We start from the raw sequence: 21,044 nt of genomic DNA on the forward strand, positions 1-21,044 counted from the left end.
CTCTAAACAAATATGAAAAAAAAAAATCTAATTGGAAGCGTCTTCCTCAAAAATGGACTCTGCAATATACAAATCTATAATAATCGGATTTTTAATACATGTTATTAAACATTGAGTAAGAAATCAGAAAAGGAAAACAAAACTACTCTACTAAAATTACAAACTGCAAGTCAGATAAGTTCTAGGAAACTTCAGCATATAAAATATTAACTTTTATATATTTATTATATTATTTTATGAATTGTTAACATGTTGTGAATTATATATATGTGTGTGTTTTCAATCTTAACATATGTAGACTTGTCTCTCATTTTAAGAGTCAACTTTCTGCAAAATTGCTTCATTTACAATTCTTCAACAGAAGGAAAGAAGAAGAAGCATCCACCATTTGGAAGGTCAATCTCATTCTCGTCGGCTAGGTGAAAGTTTATTCTGGTAAGTTCTTTCAAACTATGCTTTCAGAAGTTTGTTTGGTTTTTCAATTAGGGGTATGAGAAGGGGAAATGAAAGAGAGGAATATAAGGTAGGGAATCGAATCCTAACTTGAGTTATAAAGGCTCATTTGAAATTAAATTAATACATGATTTGAAGTTGAAGTTTTATTTGGACGTGCAATTTGATTTTTTAAAATTTTATTTATTGTCTTAGTTGTCTATATTTGGCTTAACACACTTAAAAGTTAAAAACTACTGTAATTAGTAAAAGGGAAAAGGGCAAAGAATACCCTTAACTTATTAAAAATAACTTTAAAATAAAGTAAATTCCTTAGATTGTCATCCATGTTTGAATATTTGTCATATAATATAACTTTTTTATTTATTTTAAAACCACAATATCACCCCACTTTACTATTTTTCTCAAAATATATTCATCTCTCCTAGTGAGATGTCAGGTCACATTATTCTTTTCATTTTTTTAACAATACAATGAAAGCTTGTTTAATGTCTCTATAAGCAATTTATTTTAGGTATTCATTGATTCTTGAATTTTATAAAAGGCAATTAAATTTTAAATTAAAATTAACTAATATTTATTATTTATTTGTTAATATGTTTAAAATTTAATTATAAAAAGTGTAGCTTATCTATGCCATTAATTTTCGTTTGAAAAAGGACTAATCCATGTCATTATTATGATAGTTAATCCTCCCATGTCATTAATTAATCTACAATTTGATAGTACTAAAATAATATAGTTGGTAATACTTACGTATAGTTGACATTAATAAATTTTAATGAAGTTCGGTATTATATTTAAAGATTTATTCACAATTCACATTCAATATTTATATCAAATTATATTAATTATGATAATTAATTAAATAGTATATTTAATAATTATTATAATTAAATAATAAAAAATATATTGTCAAAATATATTATTAAGCTCATGTATATATTAATTAATTTGTTCGATAAAATCGATAGAAGTAAGTTGTGGCTGGTAGATTTGAATGTTAATAACTAGGTAGAGATAAATTATGAGTTGTTCTTGGCAAAAGAAATAAATTAAAAAAATTATGAGTTGTTAAAAGTCTTGTCCAACTCGCATGCCCTTAATTAATTAATGCTACAAGTTGGCATTTAAATAGTAAAATATATATTCTAATTGTTGAGACTTTTTCTTGGTTTCCCACCTAGTGTTTAGTAACACTTTTTAACAAAGGCGACTCGATATTCGTTTAATTAGATCCCAATTCGCATTGGGTAGTCCTTGATATTTTGTATTTAGGGAAATTCAAATCTGAAACCTCTAGTTAAGGATAAAGGGTGTTGGTTAGTAGTTGAGACTTTATATTATTGGAAAAAGTTAAAAAACTGCTCTTATAGTGTTAGAAATTATTCAAAAATGTCTTTGTTCCACCTATTGGGTCAAAAATGCCCTTTCTAATAGGTTAAGGGCAATTTTGATTCAATAGGTGGAAGGAGAACATTTTTGAATCATTTCTATATATATGTTGAGAATTTTTTACCCAATAGGTGAAAGAAAGACATTTTTGAACAATTTCGAAATACGTTAAGGATATTTTTGAATATTTTTCCTATACTATATTATATTATAACTTGATAATAATTTCATTATTAGATTTTCTGCTCATCTAAAAGTATGATGATTATCGGTCCATACAAATTTCAACAATAACTAACAGATTTTGCTACTACATTCAAAGGCTACTATTTTTTTTTATTAGCTAACTTATTTACTTTTATTGGAAGTAATAGTCTTTTATATATTGTGATATCTACAAAGAACATAAATTTTAATTACTTTGCTTTTGTAAAACTTTTAAAGATAATGATTTTGTTGTAGATTTTAATTTGATTTTTTTCTCTATATATTGAGGTAGAAATTAAAATATATAGTTTAGCGAGATCAGAAGAAAAATACGTCTTCAATCTGTGCATTTTAGTTTGGTCTCGAAAAATGTGGAGTTAAATATGAATAATTTTTTCCAAGTAATTATTTGAGATTATACATCTAAAAATAAAAGGTTATATTATAAATTAATAATCTCGAACTTTCAATCAATGTCATGCAAGTCCTATCTTTTGCAAACAACTTAACATTCGATGATTTCTAAATTGCCCGCAAGCGAACGAATACAAAGATCAAAAGGCTTTATTATTGAGAAAGTAAAAGGAGGTTATTCAGTAGCCATAGTAGGTTTCATTACTTTTCTTCCATTCCGCCGCAAAAGGAAAAGGATATTGAATAATCAATTCCATTTCGAGAGTCGTTGCTAGCTCCGGGTATCAGTAATAGAAAAAGATTGGATTGGGAAAGACCATGGAGGTTGCCAGTGCTGTTGGGGAAGCCTCTCATCGAGAAGAAAAAAGAAAATAGAACGTTCTTGAGAATGGTCACCACTTCTACCAGAACCGGAATGATTATCTCTGCCCGATGGGTCTACATCCATCCCTGAATGTTGTCGGGTACCGTTAACTTCACATATATAACTTAACCTTCGATGATTTCTAAATTACGCGCACATATATATATATATATAAAGGTTCTTTACTAAGAGTAGTAAGTATATGGGATGTGGTTTGGGATCGTAAGGTTTTCATATCCCAAATTATTTCAATTGATATTATTTGTGAAACTTGTGTGTATAGGTAGAGATGGCCGCTGCTTACTCTGCACTAACTTCTGTGTTGGTAACCATAGACAAGCTTTTACGGTCCAACGAGATTCATAAGCAACAATTGGAATCACTCTACGTGATGTTTGACACTCTGCAAAAGTCACTAATTGGCAAATGTGATGGCGGAGAACCAATTATTAGCAAGGATTTGCAGGTAAGAATCAAAGATGTTGCACTTGATGCAGAAGATGAAGTTGAATCACTTATTATTGATCTGGATGATGATGATGATGAATGTTGTCATGCGAAGCTTGATAAGGTCTCTCAAAAGGTTATACAAGTAACTGATTCTGTCAATGAAGAGCTGATCATCAAGCAGAAGATCAACAATAATTGTCCAGAAGCTGATGAAAATAACGTTTCTCCACGATTAGATGATTCAATCCGTGAGAACGTTATGGAAGGGTACACTAAAGAAAGAGAAAATATGGTTGAAAGACTTACCAAAAGCTCAGGAGCAAATAAACTGCAAGTGGTTTCTGTTGTGGGGATGGCGGGCATAGGTAAGACAACTTTTACCAAAACTATATTATTCGATAACTATATTAAGAGGGTCTTTCGTATTCGTGGTTGGATTACTGTGTCTAAAAACTATGATTTAAGAAAGTTGCTCCTTGTCCTCCTTCGTGATGTTATTAGAATGAGAGACGTAAACGATAATACAATGGCTATTGGAAAACTAGCTGAGCGCGTACAACAAGGTTTGAAGGGAGAAAAGTATTTGATTGTTGTGGATGACATATGNATGGATATTGGAAAACTAGCTGAGCGCGTACAACAGGGTTTGAAGGGAGAAAAGTATTTGATTGTTGTGGATGACATATGGAGCCAAAACACTTGGGATAGAATTTCACATTGGTTTCCAGATTGTGGTAACAGAAGTCGAATTTTGTTGACTTCTCGAGACAACAAGGTTGGTGAGTATGCTGCTACCAATCCTAAAGATGGTTTGGTACTGATGCGTCCTCTGACGCAAGATGAAAGTCGGTGTCTGTTTTACCACAAGGCATTTGGGAAAAATTACAGTATTAGAGGGTCAGATATTGATGAATTCGAGAAGGTTGGAGAGGAAGTTATAACAAATTGCAAAGGATTACCGCTAATGATTACTGCGGTTGCTGGTATACTCTCTAGCAAGAGTAAACTGGATGAGTGGATTAAAGTAGCTCAAAATGTAAGCTCATTAGTAAATGATGATGCTTACAAACAATGCTTTAATGTGGTTGCTTTGAGCTACAATGATCTTCCTCCTCTTATGAAAGCTTGCTTTTTGCATTTCGGAGTTTTTCCAAAAGCCCATGTCATTTCTGTGAAGAAGTTGATTAGATTATGGATTGCAGAAGGACTCGTAAATCTAAAGGGAGTTGAGGAATTTGAACAAGTAGCTGCACGTGTTTTACATGATCTTATTGGGAAAAGTCTAGTTATTATTGACAAGCGAAGTTTGAATGGGCAAATTAAGACATGTAGGATTCATGATCTTTTTCATGATTTTTGCTCGAAGGAAGCTGAAAGCGAGAATCTTCTGTATGTTGTTGGTTCAGATTCCACCAATGTTTCTCAATTACCCACAAATTTCCGTCAATGTTGCAGGTGGATGTCAGTTCAATCAGAACTTGATGATCCTTACTCTAGTCAGTATACTCCTATTGAAATACGCTCTCTTTACGGATATCATAAATATTTAAAAACAAGACTTTTTCATTTCAAACTAGTAAGAGTATTGGACTTGGAGAAATATAAAATCTCAAGACTCAGTAAAATTACTGAAGACCTTGTTTGTTTAAGGTATTTGTCTGTCATGACTTATGACACTTTTGTAGATCTCCCAGTTACCAATCTTTGGAATCTACAGACTCTCATTTTAGTTAAGAATGATTTTTATTTACATGAAGTCTTCACTTTTCCAAAAGAGATTTGGCAAATGTCACAATTAAGGCATCTTTATGCAAAAGGCATTTCTCTATCTTCTCCTGGAGATAAGGTTCTCGGAAACTTACAGAGTGTTTCTGGTTTGAGTCCTTCTTGTTGTACAAAGGAAATATTTGAAGGGATTAAGAAAGTGAAAAAATTGACCATTCGCGGAAATGAGGAGGAATATCCTACAGATCTTAAATGGATAGATAATCTTAAACATTTGCAAGATCTGGAGTCACTAAGTATTGCAATACAATATCTGTTTACTATGGATACAACCAGGTTTTTTAGTCTTACAAGTCCAGATTCTTTTCCACAAAAACTCAAGAAGTTAAAACTTAGCGACACATGTCTACCGTGGGAATACATGTCTATTATCAGCAAGTTGCCCGAACTTGAGGTGCTCCAACTGAAGCGCGAGGCCTTCCTTGACAACGAGTGGAAAGCAACAGACCAGATTGTGTTCCAGAAGTTGAGGTTCTTGCTCCTTGCTGGGCTCAGACTTGTAAAATGGACAACCACCGCTGGCTCTCATGATCATTTCCCCAGCCTTGAGCGCATAATTATCACAGATTGCCACTTCTTAGAAGAGATTCCTCAAATATTTGCTGATAGCAAGACACTGGAGCTGATTGAGTTACACAAATGTGATCCTTCCTTGGTGGCTTTTGCTGAGAAAATCCAGGAAAAACACGAGGATTGGGGAAGGAACAAACTTAAAGTTACTGCCTTCAATTCAGGTAAATATATCTATCTGTCAACATACAATAGTTAGTGTTGCAAACAGGAAAAAAAACTAACTATGCTTGTTAAATTCTACAGTTTGGTTGAAGTTTGATGATGTTACATATTGTACCTTTCCTGAATGATCTATATTGTTTTTCTATTAGTTGTCATGTTCTCTTCACTGTTTTTTCCTTTTCATTACTATGATTTGCTACACTTGATGAGCCGACATTTGTTCAGAAACAACCTCTCTACTTCCACAAGGTAGTGGAAGGTCTGCATATACTCTCTACTGAGTTTCGTCATTTCACTTTACAGTGTCGTTCGAGGAATGGTTCAGTTCTCTCTAGAAGAAACAGGGGATTTTCAGCTGATCAATCACATAAGGAGTAGTCTTTCCTCCTTGTACCGCATTGTGGTGTTTGCTTAAATATAATATTTATTTTGATTTTTACTTATACAACTTGTTGTTTGGATATGGTTGTTACTTATTGTATCGTATTCTATTGGTATTAGTTTAAATATAATGTTTCTTTTGATTTTTATATATACACAGCTTGTTGTTTGGATATGGTTGTAACCTATTGTATCTTATTGTGGTGTTCGCTTAAATATAATATTTGTTTTAATTTGTATATATACAACTTGTTGTTTGGACATAGTTGTTACCTATTGTATCGTATAGTGGTGTTCGTTTAACTATAATATTTGTTTTTAGAGTTTTACTTATACAACTTGTTGTGTGGATATAGTTGTTACCTATTGTATCGTATTGTGGTGTTCGTTTAACTATAATATTTGTTTTTTTTATTTTTACTTATACAACTTGTTTAGATATGGTTGTTACCTATTGTATCTTATTGTGGTGTTCGCTTAACTATAATATTTGTTTTGATTTTTACGTATACAGCTTGTTGTGTGGATATAGTTGTTACCTATTGTATCGTATTGTGGTGTTCGTTTAACTATAATATTTGTTTGTCTATTTTTACTTATACAACTTGTTGTTTGGATATGGTTGTTACCTATTGTATCTTATTGTGGTGTTCGTTTAACTATAATATTTGTTTTGATTTTAACTTATACAACTTGTTGTTTGGATATGGCTGTTACTTGTTATATCGTATTCTATTGGTATTAGTTTAAATATAATGTTTCTTTTGATTTTTATATATACACAGCTTGTTGTTTGGATATGGTTGTTACCTATTGTATCTTATTGTGGTGTTCGCTTAAATATAATATTTGTTTTGATTTTTACTTATACAACTTGTTGTTTAGATATAGTTGTTACCTATTGTATCGTATAGTGGTGTTCGTTTAACTATAATATTTGTTTTTTGAATTTTACTTATACAGCTTGTTGTGTGGATATAGTTGTTACCTATTGTATCGTATTGTGGTGTTCATTTAACTATAGTATTTGATTTTTGATTTTTACTTATACAACTTGTTGTTTGGATATGGTTGTTACCTATTGTATTATTGTGGTGTTCGCTTAACTATAATATTTGTTTTGATTTTTACTTATACAACTTGTTGTGTGGATACAGTTGTTACCTATTGTATCGTATTGTGGTGTTCGTTTAACTATAATATTTGTTTGTCGATTTTTACTTATACAACTTGTTGTTTGGATATGGTTGTTACCTATTGTATCTTATTGTCACTCCTCGAGCCTACACCCTGGACATGGCCGGCACTCAAAGACCATTGCTGGCCCCAAGCGAACCCTTGGCCTGACTTTCTTAACTCAGCGGAAACCTAACTCAACAGAATAACTTAATGCAATGAAAGGGTATAAAACAACCCCACTGATAAAACCTGCCAAAAAGCAACTCGAGTCTCAAAAAGAGAATATTTATATATATACAAAGATGAGAGACTCAATACTAACTAACTGACGACTATCTATGAAGCCTCTAAAATACTAAGATGGATGTTGGGACAGACCCCGCAACATCCTAATAAAACAAAACTAGGAACACAAAATATCTGAGTCCTCCGGAAAGCAAGGAGGCTCACCACTGACTCTGGAGTGCTCAGCTGGACCAACGGCGTGCTGAATGCTGATCCTGGGTACCTACGTCTGCATCATAAAAAGATGCAGGCCGACTGGCATCAGTACATGGAATGTACGAGTATGCGAGCTGGACCGCTAAACAACAACTTAAGCTTGAAAGGGATACAAAAGAGAACTTACCTTGGCTCTGTTCAACTCATGAATAACTGAACTCAATATAAAACAATAAGACACATGCAATATATATAAAGTTTGTAAAACTATTTAAAACATGACGTAAAAATCATATTTATAATATCATAAAAATATCATGCTTCCTCTCAAAGTCTACTTGTGCAATGCATGAATGAAGTCTCATACCCCCATCCATACTAAGCAGAACCCCTCGAGGAACCATGCAATTTCTGTTGTGGAAGTTTCTCTAACCGATAACCACCACTATGAGCCCTAGTGATGATACAACGTTTTTCCTCATGTTGCCCGAGGACCATCCTATACCTTGCCATGATATAGGACCTTACTTTAACTTTGACTTAGTGGATCCACTAACTTAACTTTCGTGATCATCTAAAAAGTATGACCCGTTAAATCCCATGTTTGGCTACATGGTTCTTATGGAGAGTTGAGTTAATATGAACTCATGTTCCCAATTCGGTGCTCAAGACTACTCCCAAAAAAATACTTTAGCTCATAAGTGTTTTTAAACACATCTTTCTTACGTTTGAAATAATTGCTCAAACCACCCTCTTAAAAGAGGTAATTGCTCTTGAAAACTCTTTCTAAAAAGAACATATCAAAACCATATTTTAATATGATCATTGATGACTCGAGAAGTCATACTGCATAAACATTGATGGTATCTTGAGAACATACTGTTTAAACATTGATGACATACTCGATGGTCATACTAATCATGTTTTAGAAACTCTTTTGCAAAACTCATCTTTTTCTTAAAAGAGATAGTACTCAAAACTGCTCAAAACTCTTTTGGAAATCTCAGTTTTCTCTCATCTTAAATGTAAAAACATTTATAAACTTCTTTCGGGAATACTTAGTTCCCTAATAACTTTTGAGAAATGAACTCAACTTTATACTCTTGACTTAACTTGAAACTCGATACTCTTTACTTAACTTGAAACTTAAGCCTTAAAATGAAGTTAAAATGTTCAATAAAGACTCTTGAACAACTTTAAGAAACTTGCTTTGACTTGCTTCTTAACGTCTAGACTTGACCCTTAACTTCACTTTGACTTGATCCTAACTCGCATTGAATTGGATTATGGATTCAAGGTATATGATCACATGTTTATGGGTGAGTTCTTGACGTTTAGACGTACCTTGGAGTGTTGAAAACAACTATGAAACATAGGTACATTACCAAGGAACATGCATGTAAAAAGGGGGAATGAAAGGGGAAACTTGGCGTCCTTGGCGCTCTGCAAGGCGCGGGGTGCCAGCCCTCAGAGTTCAGAAGTGCTGCTGAGGTGCTCTGCAAGGCGCGGGGCCCCAAGGGTGGAAGTTCAGAACACTTCTCGGGGCGCTTTGCCTAGCGCGACGCGCCACCCCTTTCCCCAGAAAAATTCGACTTTTCTCCTTCTTTTCTCCAACTCTAAANGCTGAGGTGCTCTGCGAGGTGCGGGGCCCCAAGGGTGGAAGTTCAGAACACTTCTCGGGGCGCTTTGCCTAGCGCGACGCGCCACCCCTTTCCCCAGAAAAATTCGACTTTTCTCCTTCTTTTCTCCAACTCTAAACCCTCTCAACCTCAAAGGTTCCAACACCAAACACTTAGAATCATAAAAAGCCCTCAACATACAATAGATTCAACTCGGAAACACAACCAGAAACATGTCCCAAGACAACAAGGAACTTCAACAACACAATCAATAACTTCAACAAACACAACCAACGACTTCAACAAACACAACCAATCTTTTCTCAGAATTAAAACGAGTTTGGCATGTGGGGGATTGAACCAAACCAACACTATGAACTCACATACCTTAATAGGGATCACCCCCGACGAAATCCACGACGATCTCCACGAACCTTGCTTCTTCTTCTCCTTCTCCTCTTCTTCTCCTCTTCTCTCTCAAAGCCCTAACCCTCACTCTCACTCTTTTAAATAAAGTAAAAACTGATCTAAAAATCAGCTTGGACCCTTTAAATAACCAAAAGAATTGGTTAGGGAAAAGACCAAAATACCCTTAAAATTTTCGGATGAACTGCCCTGTGCCAACAGCCCAACTTCCAAAGGACATAACTCACTCATACAAACTTGGAATCGCGCAAACTTGGCGGCGTTGGAAAGATCATTCCACGAGATTCGCAAACATAACTCGAACTACACCTAAATCATCCTGAGCTAGGAGTTATGACTGTTCAAAGTTGACCAAAAACTCACTTTTTCCATACTTGACCAAATTTTCCAGATTTTTGAATTCTTTCCAAAAATGACTATTTCAAATTTCCAACTTCTTCATAGTTATTTCAAATTGCCGGATGTTACACTTATTGTGGTGTTCGCTTAACTATAATATTTGTTTTGATTTTTACTTATACAACCTGTTGTTTGGATATGGTTGTTACTTATTGTATCATATTCTATTGATATTAGTTTAAATATAATGTTTCTTTTGATTTTTATATATACACAGCTTGTTGTTTGGATATAGTTGTTACCTATTGTATCTTTTTGTGGTGTTCGCTTAAATATAATATTTGTTTTGATTTTTACTTATACAACTGTGACATCTTGCAATTTGAAATAACTATGAAGAAGCTTATAATTGGAAATAGTCATTTTTGGAAAGAATTCAAAATTTGGAAATTAGTTAAGTACGGAAAAAGTGAGTTTTTGGTCAACTTCAAACAGTCATAACTCCTAGATCAGGATGATTTAGGTGTATTTCCAGTTATGTTTGGAAATCTCTTGGAGTGATCTTTCTAACGCCGCCGAGTTTGCTTGATTTCGAGTCCGTATGAGTGAGTTATGCCCTTTGGAAGTTGGGCTGTTGGCATAGGGCAGTTTAGTCCGAAATTGTAAGGGTGTTTTGGTCTTTTTCCTAACCATTTCTTTTGGTTATATTAAGGGTCTAGATTGATCTTAAATCATTTTTCCCTTTTAAAAGTGAGCGTTAGGGCTTTTGAGAGAAGAGAGAAAGAAGAGGAGAAAGAGAAGAAGAAGAAGAAGAAGAAAAGTTCGTCAAGATCGTCGTGGTTTTCGTCGGGGGTGATCCCTATTAAGGTATGTGAGATCTTAGTGTTGGGTTGGTTCAGTTCCCCCACACTCCAAACTTGTTTTAATTCCGAGAAAAGATTGGTTGTGTTGTTGAATTCTTATGGTTGTTTTGTTGAAGTTCTTGTTGGTTTGGTACATGTTTCCGGGTGTAATTTCAAGTTGAATCTATTGTATAGTAAGGGTTTTAATGATCCCAAGTGTTTGGGGAAAGAACCTTTGAAGTTAAGAGGGTTTAGAGTTGGAAAAATAAAGGAGAAAAGTCGGGCAGCTTACATGAAACCAGTCCGCGTCGCGGACTAGTTCCTTTTGTGAACAAAAATCTGCTCCGCGTCGCGGACAAGACGCGGACTCCACTGTTTCAAAATCAATTTTTGCGTAAATTTTCTCAAGTTTAGCTAATCAAATCTATTCATAAACATCAAGAGATCTTTCCTATCACAAATCATGAACCTTGAATCCATAATCCAATTCAAGGGAAGTTTAGTATCAAAGTCAAGTGAAGTTAAGAATCAAGTCTAGAAGTTAAGAAGCAAGTCAAAGCAAGTTTTTAGAGTTTTTCAAGAGTCTTTACTAAACGTTGAAACTTCGTTTTAAGGCTCAAGTTTCAAGCAAAGTAAAGAGTAAAGAGTTGAGTTCATTTCTCAAAAGTTACTAGGGAACTATGTATTCCCAAAGAAGTTTATAAATGTTTTCACATTTGAGCAAAGAAAAGGGAACATTGATTCCAAAAGAGCCTTTGGGTTAAGCTTTGAGCAATTATCTCAAACTAAAGAAAGAGGTGTTTAAAACACATATGAGCCAAAGTATATTTTGGGAGTAGTATTGAGCACTGAATTGGGGACGCGAGTTCATATTAACTCAACTCTCCATAAGAACCATATAGCCAACATGGGATTTAATGGGTCATACTTTTTAGATGATCACGTAAGATAAGTTAGTGGATCTACTAAGTTAAGTAAGGTCCTATATCACGGCAAGGTATAGGATGGGCCTTGGGCAACGTGAGGTAAAACATTGTATCATCACTAGGGCTCATAGTGGTGGTTGTCGGTTAAAGAATCTCCCACTAAAGTTATATTACTTTTATATAAGTAAAGTGAGTTTGTTATTGCTTTTCCTTTAACGAACTAAGTTGTTTACACTGTTTTACAAGCTTTATATACATTGCATGTGTTTTATGCCTTTATATTGAGTTCAGTTATTCATGAGTTGTACAGAGCCAAGGTAAGTGTCCTTTGTACTCCTTTCAAGCTTAAGTTGTTGTTTAGCTTTCCAGCTCGCATACTCGTACATTCAATGTACTGATGCCAGTTGGCCTGCATCTTATGATAATGCAGACGCAGGTAACCAGGATCTGCATCCAGCACGCCGTAGATCCAGCTGAGCACTCCAGAGTCACTGGTGAGCCTCCTTGCTTTTCGGAGGACTCTGTTATTTTGTGTTTCTAGTTTTGTTTAATTAGGATGTTGTGGGGTCTGTCCCAACATCCATCTCAGTGTTATAGAGGCTTCATAGACAGTCAGTCTGTTAGTATTGAGTCTCTCATCTATGTATTTATAAATATTATATTTTGAGACTCGAGTTGCCTTTTTGGCCAGATGTTATCAGTTAGGTTGTTTTAGGACCTTTCATTGCATGGAGTCTGTTGAGTTAGGTTTTCCGCTGAGTTAAGTAAGCCAGGCCAAGGGTTCGCTTGGGGCCAGCAATGGTCTCCGAGTGCTGGTCCCGCCCAGGGTGTAGGCTCGGGGCGTGACAACAACTTGTTGTTTGGATATAGTGGTTACCTATTGTATCGTATAGTGGTGTTCGTTTAACTATAATATTTGTTTTTTGAGTTTTACTTATACAGCTTGTTGTGTGGATATAGTTGTTACCTATTGTATCATATTGTGGTGTTCGTTTAACTATAATATTTGTTTTTTGATTTTTACTTATACAACTTGTTGTTTGGATATGGTTGTTACCTATTGTATCTTATTGTGGTGTTCGCTTAACTATAATATTTGTTTTGATTTTTACTTATACAGTTTGGTGTGTGGATATAGTTGTTACCTATTGTATCGTATTGTGGTGTTCGTTTAACTATAATATTTGTTTGTCGATTTTTACTTATACAACTTGTTGATTGGATATGGTTGTTACCTATTGTATCTTATTGTGGTGTTCGCTTAACTATAATATTTGTTTTGATTTTTACTTATACAATTTGTTGTTTGGATATGGTTGTTACTTATTGTATCGTATTCTATTGGTATTAGTTTAAATATAATATTTCTTTTGATTTTTATATATACACAACTTGTTGTTTGGATATGGTTGTTACCTATTGTATCGTATTGTGGTGTTTGTTTAAATATAATATTTGTTTTGCCTTTTACTTATACAAATTGTTGTTACCTATTATATTGTATCTTGGTGTTAGTGTAAATATAATATTTTTTTCTTAATTTTTACTTGTACAACTTGTTGTTTGGATATGGTTGTTACCTATTGTATCGTACTGCAGTGTTAGTCTAAATATAATAATTTAAAAAAAAAAAAAAAACTACTTGGACAACTTGTTGTTTGGATATGGTTGCTACCTATTCCTATTGTATCTTATTGTGGTGTTAGTTTAATGGTTAATATCTTTGATGATTGTTTCATCGAAAAATAAAATAAAAATAACTTGTTTTCGAAAATCGACTTTACTTATGACTTGAAGACAAATCGATTTTCCGAAGAAAGACGCCACGTAATTTTTGAAAGCAATTAAGAAAACTTATAAATTTTCAAAAGATTTAAATAGAATAAAACCATTTGAAAATCCAAAGGGGTTCGGGGTTCAATTTACATTCCGAGAAGGTGTTAGGCCCTCAAAATATCTGATAACTCGAGGTTGACCAACGATTTGACTATACATTTGACTAACTTGAAAAAAAAATTACTATAAGGAAATAGTTATTATTTGAAACAATTTAACCTAAACACTTTGAAATAATTTAGAAAGGATAAATTACTTTTGTCAAAAATGACTAAGTAAGACAAATTAAATAAAATCACTAAAAGGGATTTAATTAACTTAAAAGGTTCCTTGTAAAGGGATTTAATTAAATTTAAACCAAATAAGAAAAAGTTAGTGTTAATACAAATAATAATAAAGGAAGGAAGAAATAGCTTCAAACTTAGCCTTTTGCCCAAATTCAAATTCTTGGACTTGGCCCAAACCTGTCCTAAACTCTAAATGAAGGGCTGCATCATTTGGGTCTTTTTAAGCCCATTTCGTTATGAAGCCTGTCTAGTTTGGTCCGCCCTTTTGGACTGCTGTTGCATTTGACCTTTTCTAGGCAATTTTCGTTCCTGTATTGGCAGTATACAGTGGCTGATCAGTGTATAGAGCAGTGTATCACAACCCTTTTTCCTGCATTATTTGCTCCCGTTTACCCTGTATTTCAGCTTCTGCCCTTTTGTTCGGATGACTCGAAAAGACTCAATGATATGCAAGAGTAGAGTCCAAAATAGACTCGGATGACATCATATGTACAATAAGCAAAAAGAAAAGAAAAACAAATTAGCCTCTAACTTATAGCAACTTAATCAATTAAGGAAATTGAGCATTTAAAATACAACTGTCCAAATGGTCAGTGCCTTTCTACACTTATGTACTACTGTTAAATATATATGATTTCAAAGACAAAACTCTTTAAGATGAACACATGGAATCCAACAAAGCAATATTAACATACAAGTTTAAGAAGACAAATTTAAATAGAGCTTATATGCATCAGGTGAAAATAATGAAGTAAGAAACAATACTTTCAACATAAGGATAAATCAATGAGATATAAGTGTATTCAAACCAAAGACAATTTAGAGCTAAATTGATCATTTTTAGAAAGAACTTACCTGTAAATATGAAAAGGAAACATTTATAATAAGTAGATAAATCCAAGAATGACCAAAATAAAATCAACCAACAACAAACCATGCTAAAGGATGGTAAAGAACGATTCTTGTACATTTCTTCAACGGAAAAATGGTAAGGGCCGCTTGATTGTGAGCAAAGGACGAAGGAGCAACACGATTGCAACAACTGTCCCAATTCTCGAATGTTCTCGATACGGAGAGGATAAGGAGAGAACACACGCGAACGGGTTGCTGGAGCTCAGGTCGCGATTCCGGGTTTCGCATCGCTGGAGAAGAAGACAGACACAGCCCACTGGGGTGTCGGGTACTGTTTTGGTATTGTATTGTTGGGTTGGGACTAATAGGAGAAGTGGGCTGTTGGAAAATGAAGAGGACTGAAATGGATGGTTTAAGGAAAAAGGCTCAAAATGGTCTTAGAAAGACTGAAGACAAAATTATATATGTTACTTACAAATTATAAAAATGATAAAATTAATTAAAAGTAACTTGAAAAATATTTTAAACTTTATAAAAATTAATCATTTCAAATCGTTTGGAATTTAAGAAGCTTGAATGATTAATCTCTATTGTGGAGGTCCAAAATTGGGTGTCAACAATGATCACTCAACTATCAACTTTTTTCACAGAAATTCACTCAACTTTGATTTTCGACTCAAAATTCACTCAACTATGAGTTCTTTGCATAGAAAGTCACTCAACCGATTTAATTATTTTTTTCATTAAAATTTGTTGATATGGAATTCTTATTTCTAACCAAAAATTGTAAGAACAAAATATATATATATATATATTTAATGACCCACTCCACTAAAAATATAATATTGACCCTCTTTTATAAATTTCTCAATTTTAAAATCTTTGTTAAGTATGAATTTATAATGGATTTTCCTCATCTCCTTGTATCAAATTGGCCCCCACCAAATTCCGATCTAAGACCACCCAAATATTAAGATAAAATGCGGAAAAATAATAATAATGAAAGTTTAATAGCAAATAAAAATGCGGATAGTAAAGTCAACTTAATTAAACCCCCAAAATTCGGTTGTCACATGTACAAACCTCTAATGTATTACAATAGATTTGAAAGAAATAAACAAGTCTCAAATAATGTTGTCTCGAAAGTAGAACAAGATCATAAATAGGAGTGAAAAGTCCGTTGAGATGACAAACAACTACCTCACAAATCTTCACAGGAAGTCTCGGATAAGCAGAAAAAAGAGTATCATGAAGATATGGGCTTGTAACCTACACAAATGTAGAAGCAAGAGGTGAGTACCAAACCACACAACACTCAGCAAGCAAACTCCTAAACCCAAAGCTAAGAATATAGAATATGGGTACTCCTTACACTCCAATCGAACCTCCACAGCTACAACCCGCATAAAACCAACTCAATCTAACAATTCACAATTTACATAGCACACAGTTCAACAACATCACTTCAACAATTTGTATACGATTATGAAAAATTCATAATGAATTACCCTGCAAGCGAAATATACAAACAGAGTTCTGAAATATTCGCAAGCGAAATATACAAACCGCAACCTCCATTTGTATATACTTACACTATTTGTATATTCGCAAGCAAAATATATAAATTACAGTCTCCATAACAAACAAAATTATAATTATGGAGCACAATTACCGAAATTATAGCTATAGAGCCTTATGTTTATTATCTTGATTCTTGACTATTTTTGAAATTTTCCGAAAAGTAATTAAGGGCATGTGAGTTGGACAAGACTTTTAACAACTCACTATTTTTTAATTATTATTTTGCTGAGAACAACTCATAATTTATCTCAAGCTGGTTATTCACTTTATAAGCAAAATCACCCGCCATAAACTCATTTCGATCAAATTTTTATATTAAATCAATACACGGATGCACTTAAATCTTAATAATATACTTTGTCAATATAATTTCTTATTATTTAATAATTATTAATTATTAAATGTCTCATTTAATTAACTATCATAATTAATACATAATTTGCTATAAATATTGAGTGTGAAATGTGAATAAATATTTAAATATAATAACAAACTTCATTAAAATTTATTAATGTCAACTATACGTAGGTATTACCAACTATATTATTTTAGTACTATCAAATTGTAGATCAATTAATAACATGGGAGGATTGGATCTCACTTTCACAACGATATAATATACTATAGTCGTTCTAAGTTTGTTGGTCAAATAATTAACGAGGAAATAAATATATTTTTGATTAGTTAGTTGGTCAGAAAATTAAGAAAAAAAATAAAAATAATTGAGATAAAAGATAAATATTGATATTTTTCGATAAAATATGTCACCTCATTTTTATTATCCAAATTTAGTATTATATTATGTAGATGAGATAATCGTGTAGACATGTAACATTTATTGACCTTGGTCCATATAAATTTGCATTAAATTTTAAATTATTTTGATTGGATAATTAGTTTTGACTTTACGAATTAAATCAGTGACTAATCTAATGCTAACTTGAAGGATTAATTAACTAAGGGCATGTGAGCTGGAGAAGACTTTTAAGAACTCAAAATGTATCTCTATTTGGTTGTTCACGTTCAAAATCATCTTATCACGTTATAACAAATAAAAGATTTTGTGGTAATTATTTAACGATAGTATATAATTGTGCTTATATTATATTTAGCAATAATAATATAATATGATAATTTATATTTTAGTATAAATAAATTGTACATTAGATGAGAGAAGTATTGAAAACACTCCTAAATTCAGTGTGAATTATTAGTTTCATTTTACTCATTTTACTTGACTAATTGAACTTAAATGCACCTCTGACCTTTTATCATAAGTGAAATACACATCTAAATTCTTGTCAAGTTTACGAGTGTATTCAACACTTCTCTCGACTATTTATTAAAAGTTTCATGCTCTTATAAGAGTTTAAGACCACTTGTTATGTCGTGTGACAGATTAAGAATGTATCTAAATTTAATTAATCAAGTAGAGGAATCTTTTTAAGATTGTCAATAGTTCAGAACAAAACTAATAATTTGCGCTAAATTTAAAAATGTTTTCACCGCTTCTCTCATTTATTTTTTTTATTTCCCACCCGGTGTCCAGTACCCACATTGGAGCCCGACTAAATCCGGATTCGCGCCGGGAAGTCCCACATTGGGGAGTAAAGCGCTCCCTAACAAAGGCGACTCCGTACCCAAGGGGGCTCGAACCTAAGACCTCTTGATTAAGGATGAAGGAGTACTTACCACGTCACCACAACCCTTGTTAGTACCGCTTCTCTCATTAATAACACATGGGAGGGTTGGATATCACTTTCATAATTTAATTTCATATAAATTTTGACACCCTGTTTTTAGCTGGTATATTGATTATTAAGGGCTAGTGATGAATATTTTAGAATTAAATATGAAATTAATTTTTTATAATGTGTCTGATTAAGAGTCTGTTTTGCATTGCTGCTAAAAATAACCTACGTTCAGAAATATTTTTTTAAAATGACTTTCATAAAAGTGTTTTTGAACAAAATAATATTTTGTGTTTGGCTAATTCATTTGAAAAGTGTTTTCATTAGCAAATTGTGTTTGACTGATCTTTTTTAAAAAGTACGTTTGAGAGTCAAATTACGAAAAAGGAAAACTATTAATGTCTTTTTAATATTAAGATTATTTTATAGAGAGAAACTATTTTAAATATCTATTATAAAAATAATAATTTAACTTTTATATTTATTATTGAAATTTTTAATTGTTATTCTTTTCTAGTTTTTCTAATCTTACAAAAATATTGTTATTATCTTTTTTTTCTAAGTAAAATTATACGTAAAATAATATGTAAAATAAAAAATAATAATATATAAACGTAAAATAAAAAATAAAATTTATTATATAAAAATAAAAAATAAAATTTTTAAATGAAATTTAACCAAAGTTATGAAATATGTTAATCAATTAAGATATATTGGTAAATATGTATATATGAAAGAGATATTTTAGTTAATATTTTTTTGTTTCTGCTTTTTTTAAGAAGCAGAAATTTTTAGCTTCTTCCTAAAAGCAGAAAAATTGATTCTGCTTCTATTTGAAAACACTTTTACTGATTTGTCAAACATATAAATTTTCAACAAAAATGTTTTTTTCTCAAACATGCTCTAACGCTATAAACTTATTTCAGGATAAATTTGGGTTGTCAACCAAACATAGTATAAATTTAACTTTTAATATCTCATTTTATCTCATCAAACTTTTGATGATTTTACTTTATTGAAATAAATTAGTCTTAAAATTGTAATCCTAAAATAATTTAATCGGTGAACCGTTCAAATCTAATCTTTCAGACTTCACTTTTTATATTACACAAGTATCCAAGCAATAATGGATTGAACGCTCTTCTGGGAATTGTTAGAAATATTTTTTGCTAATTATAACTATATGATGATCGTGTAGACATATAATCATTTGGTCCATATAAATTTGGATTAAATTTTAAATTATTTTGGTCACTTAATTAGTTTTGACATTATAAATTAAAAAATAGTGAGTAGATCAAATAATTGTGTAGCATTTTTTATTGCAAATACATATTAAGATATTCATTACATCTAAGCATGATGCAATTTGACTATGTAAGCGATGATGTGATTGATAGGAAAAAATTGAATTGGAAACTAACATTGGTTGTGTGTATTTATAAATTATTTTTCTTGCTATTTTTTTTAAAAAAATTATTGGCAAGTAAATAAAAAGCTATGGTTTCAAATGCAACCTTTTAAAATTAGATTTTAAATAGGATTCTTTAGTTACAGTTTCACTAAATTATAATTCGTAAGTACACTTTGATTTGCTACGTATTTATATTCGTTGTATTTTTTTTGTAGATTTTAGAGAAAAAAGTAGAACTACAAACTGATTTGTATTAGAATGAATACATATTAGGAAGAGAAAGGCGAGAAAGGGAGAAGAGAGAAGATGAATACATGTTGTATTCATTGTAGTTCAAATACAATTGATACATAATACAAATACAGTTGAAAACAAATTTGATTTTTCGAATACAATGGATATAAAATACAAATCTCTCACCTATAATTGATTGGATACAATTGATACATATTACATAATACATTTGACAAAGAAGATGAATACATATTGTATTCGCTCAAATATAAATGCAGTTGATACAAAATACAAATATAGTTTTCAAAATAAAATTCAAAACTCTCACCTATATTTGATTGAATACAATTGATACATAATACATCTGAATGTATTTCTTCTTATAGGTAGGGGTGAGAGAGAGCCAATGGAGAGAGGGAGAGAGTTTGCTATAAAAACAACATATAATGATTTAATATAAAAAAAAATTAAATTATAATTATGATCCATAAAGGGAAAAAGGTCAAAAATACCCCTCAACTTCAGTTTATTAGTTGACTATACCCCTACAGTTAAAGGAAAGTTATTTATACCCTCACCACTAATTTCACCATTTATACCCCTCAATTGACGGTAATCCCCAAATCAAACAAAATTGACCAAATTTCTTAAAAAGTGGCTCATTCCCTATTTTAAATTCATGCCCGACCCATCTATCTATCTTAAACCCAAAATAATTTAACCCATTTTCTATACCCATTCTCAAAAAAAAAAAAAAAAAAAAAAAAATCATTCAGAGCTACTGTCATGATAATTCTCCAATTGTGTTTCCCCAATTCTGCCACGATTTTTCATTTGTTCTTCATTTGAACTTTATTTTTTCTTTATCAACAATGCAACAATCAAGTAATACTAGAAAATAAAACGAAAACAACCAATCAATAAATTTTATCAGAAAAAATAAAATTTTGCCGAAGCAATAATTTTGTTGATCGGATTGAACATTAACAGGGAAGAGAGGGAGATGTGGTGTGACTTCAAAGACATTGTCGAGCAGCACCTAAAACACAAAAACCGATCAGATTTGAGCACTTTTAGACGAGTATGATGACTCTATTAATGGAGGAAAGAGAAAAGGGAGAGCGGCATCGTGGTCGGCCATGGCCGTTCCGAAGCTAACCATCTGTAATGAACTCAAGTCCAATTGTAACAGT

The 21,044-nt window shown here is 32.2% G+C and overlaps 1 protein-coding gene and 1 long non-coding RNA gene across 4 annotated transcripts; one reads left to right on the forward strand and one right to left on the reverse strand.

The window, feature by feature from the left end:
- Window positions 1-3,122: 3,122 nt before the first annotated feature.
- On the forward strand, window positions 3,123-6,337 carry LOC125856574 (putative late blight resistance protein homolog R1B-8). Its single transcript, XM_049536151.1, has 4 exons — window positions 3,123-3,648; window positions 3,910-5,802; window positions 5,953-6,052; window positions 6,107-6,337. Exons 1-4 carry the CDS (start codon window positions 3,123-3,125, stop codon window positions 6,216-6,218), a joined length of 2,631 nt encoding a protein of 876 aa, XP_049392108.1. The 3' UTR covers window positions 6,219-6,337.
- A 435-nt stretch (window positions 6,338-6,772) lies between these two features.
- Window positions 6,773-13,393, reverse strand: LOC125856584 (uncharacterized). Of its 3 annotated transcripts, none has more exons than XR_007445538.1 (3): window positions 13,373-13,393; window positions 12,924-13,013; window positions 6,773-6,813 (listed from the first exon to the last, which is right to left on the reverse strand). It is a non-coding gene; the product is annotated as an uncharacterized LOC125856584 (long non-coding RNA). The 3 variants fall into 3 exon arrangements; XR_007445537.1 differs by lacking the exon at window positions 6,773-6,813 and adding an exon at window positions 7,221-7,262; XR_007445536.1 differs by lacking the exon at window positions 6,773-6,813 and adding an exon at window positions 7,397-7,438.
- Window positions 13,394-21,044: the final 7,651 nt, after the last annotated feature.

This window comes from Solanum stenotomum, chromosome 2, assembly GCF_019186545.1.
Source record: "Solanum stenotomum isolate F172 chromosome 2, ASM1918654v1, whole genome shotgun sequence".
NCBI classification, from domain to species: domain Eukaryota; kingdom Viridiplantae; phylum Streptophyta; class Magnoliopsida; order Solanales; family Solanaceae; genus Solanum; species Solanum stenotomum.

Bases quoted from the DNA above. Each gene is read 5' to 3' on its own strand.
- LOC125856574 (XM_049536151.1), top strand. From the start codon at position 3,123: ATGGCCGCTGCTTACTCTGCACTAACTTCTGTGTTGGTAACCATAGAC. The intron at 5,803-5,952 runs GTAAATATATCT...TTTTTCTATTAG, and splicing joins AGTTACTGCCTTCAATTCAG to TTGTCATGTTCTCTTCACTG. The intron at 6,053-6,106 runs GTAGTGGAAGGT...TTCACTTTACAG, and splicing joins AACCTCTCTACTTCCACAAG to TGTCGTTCGAGGAATGGTTC.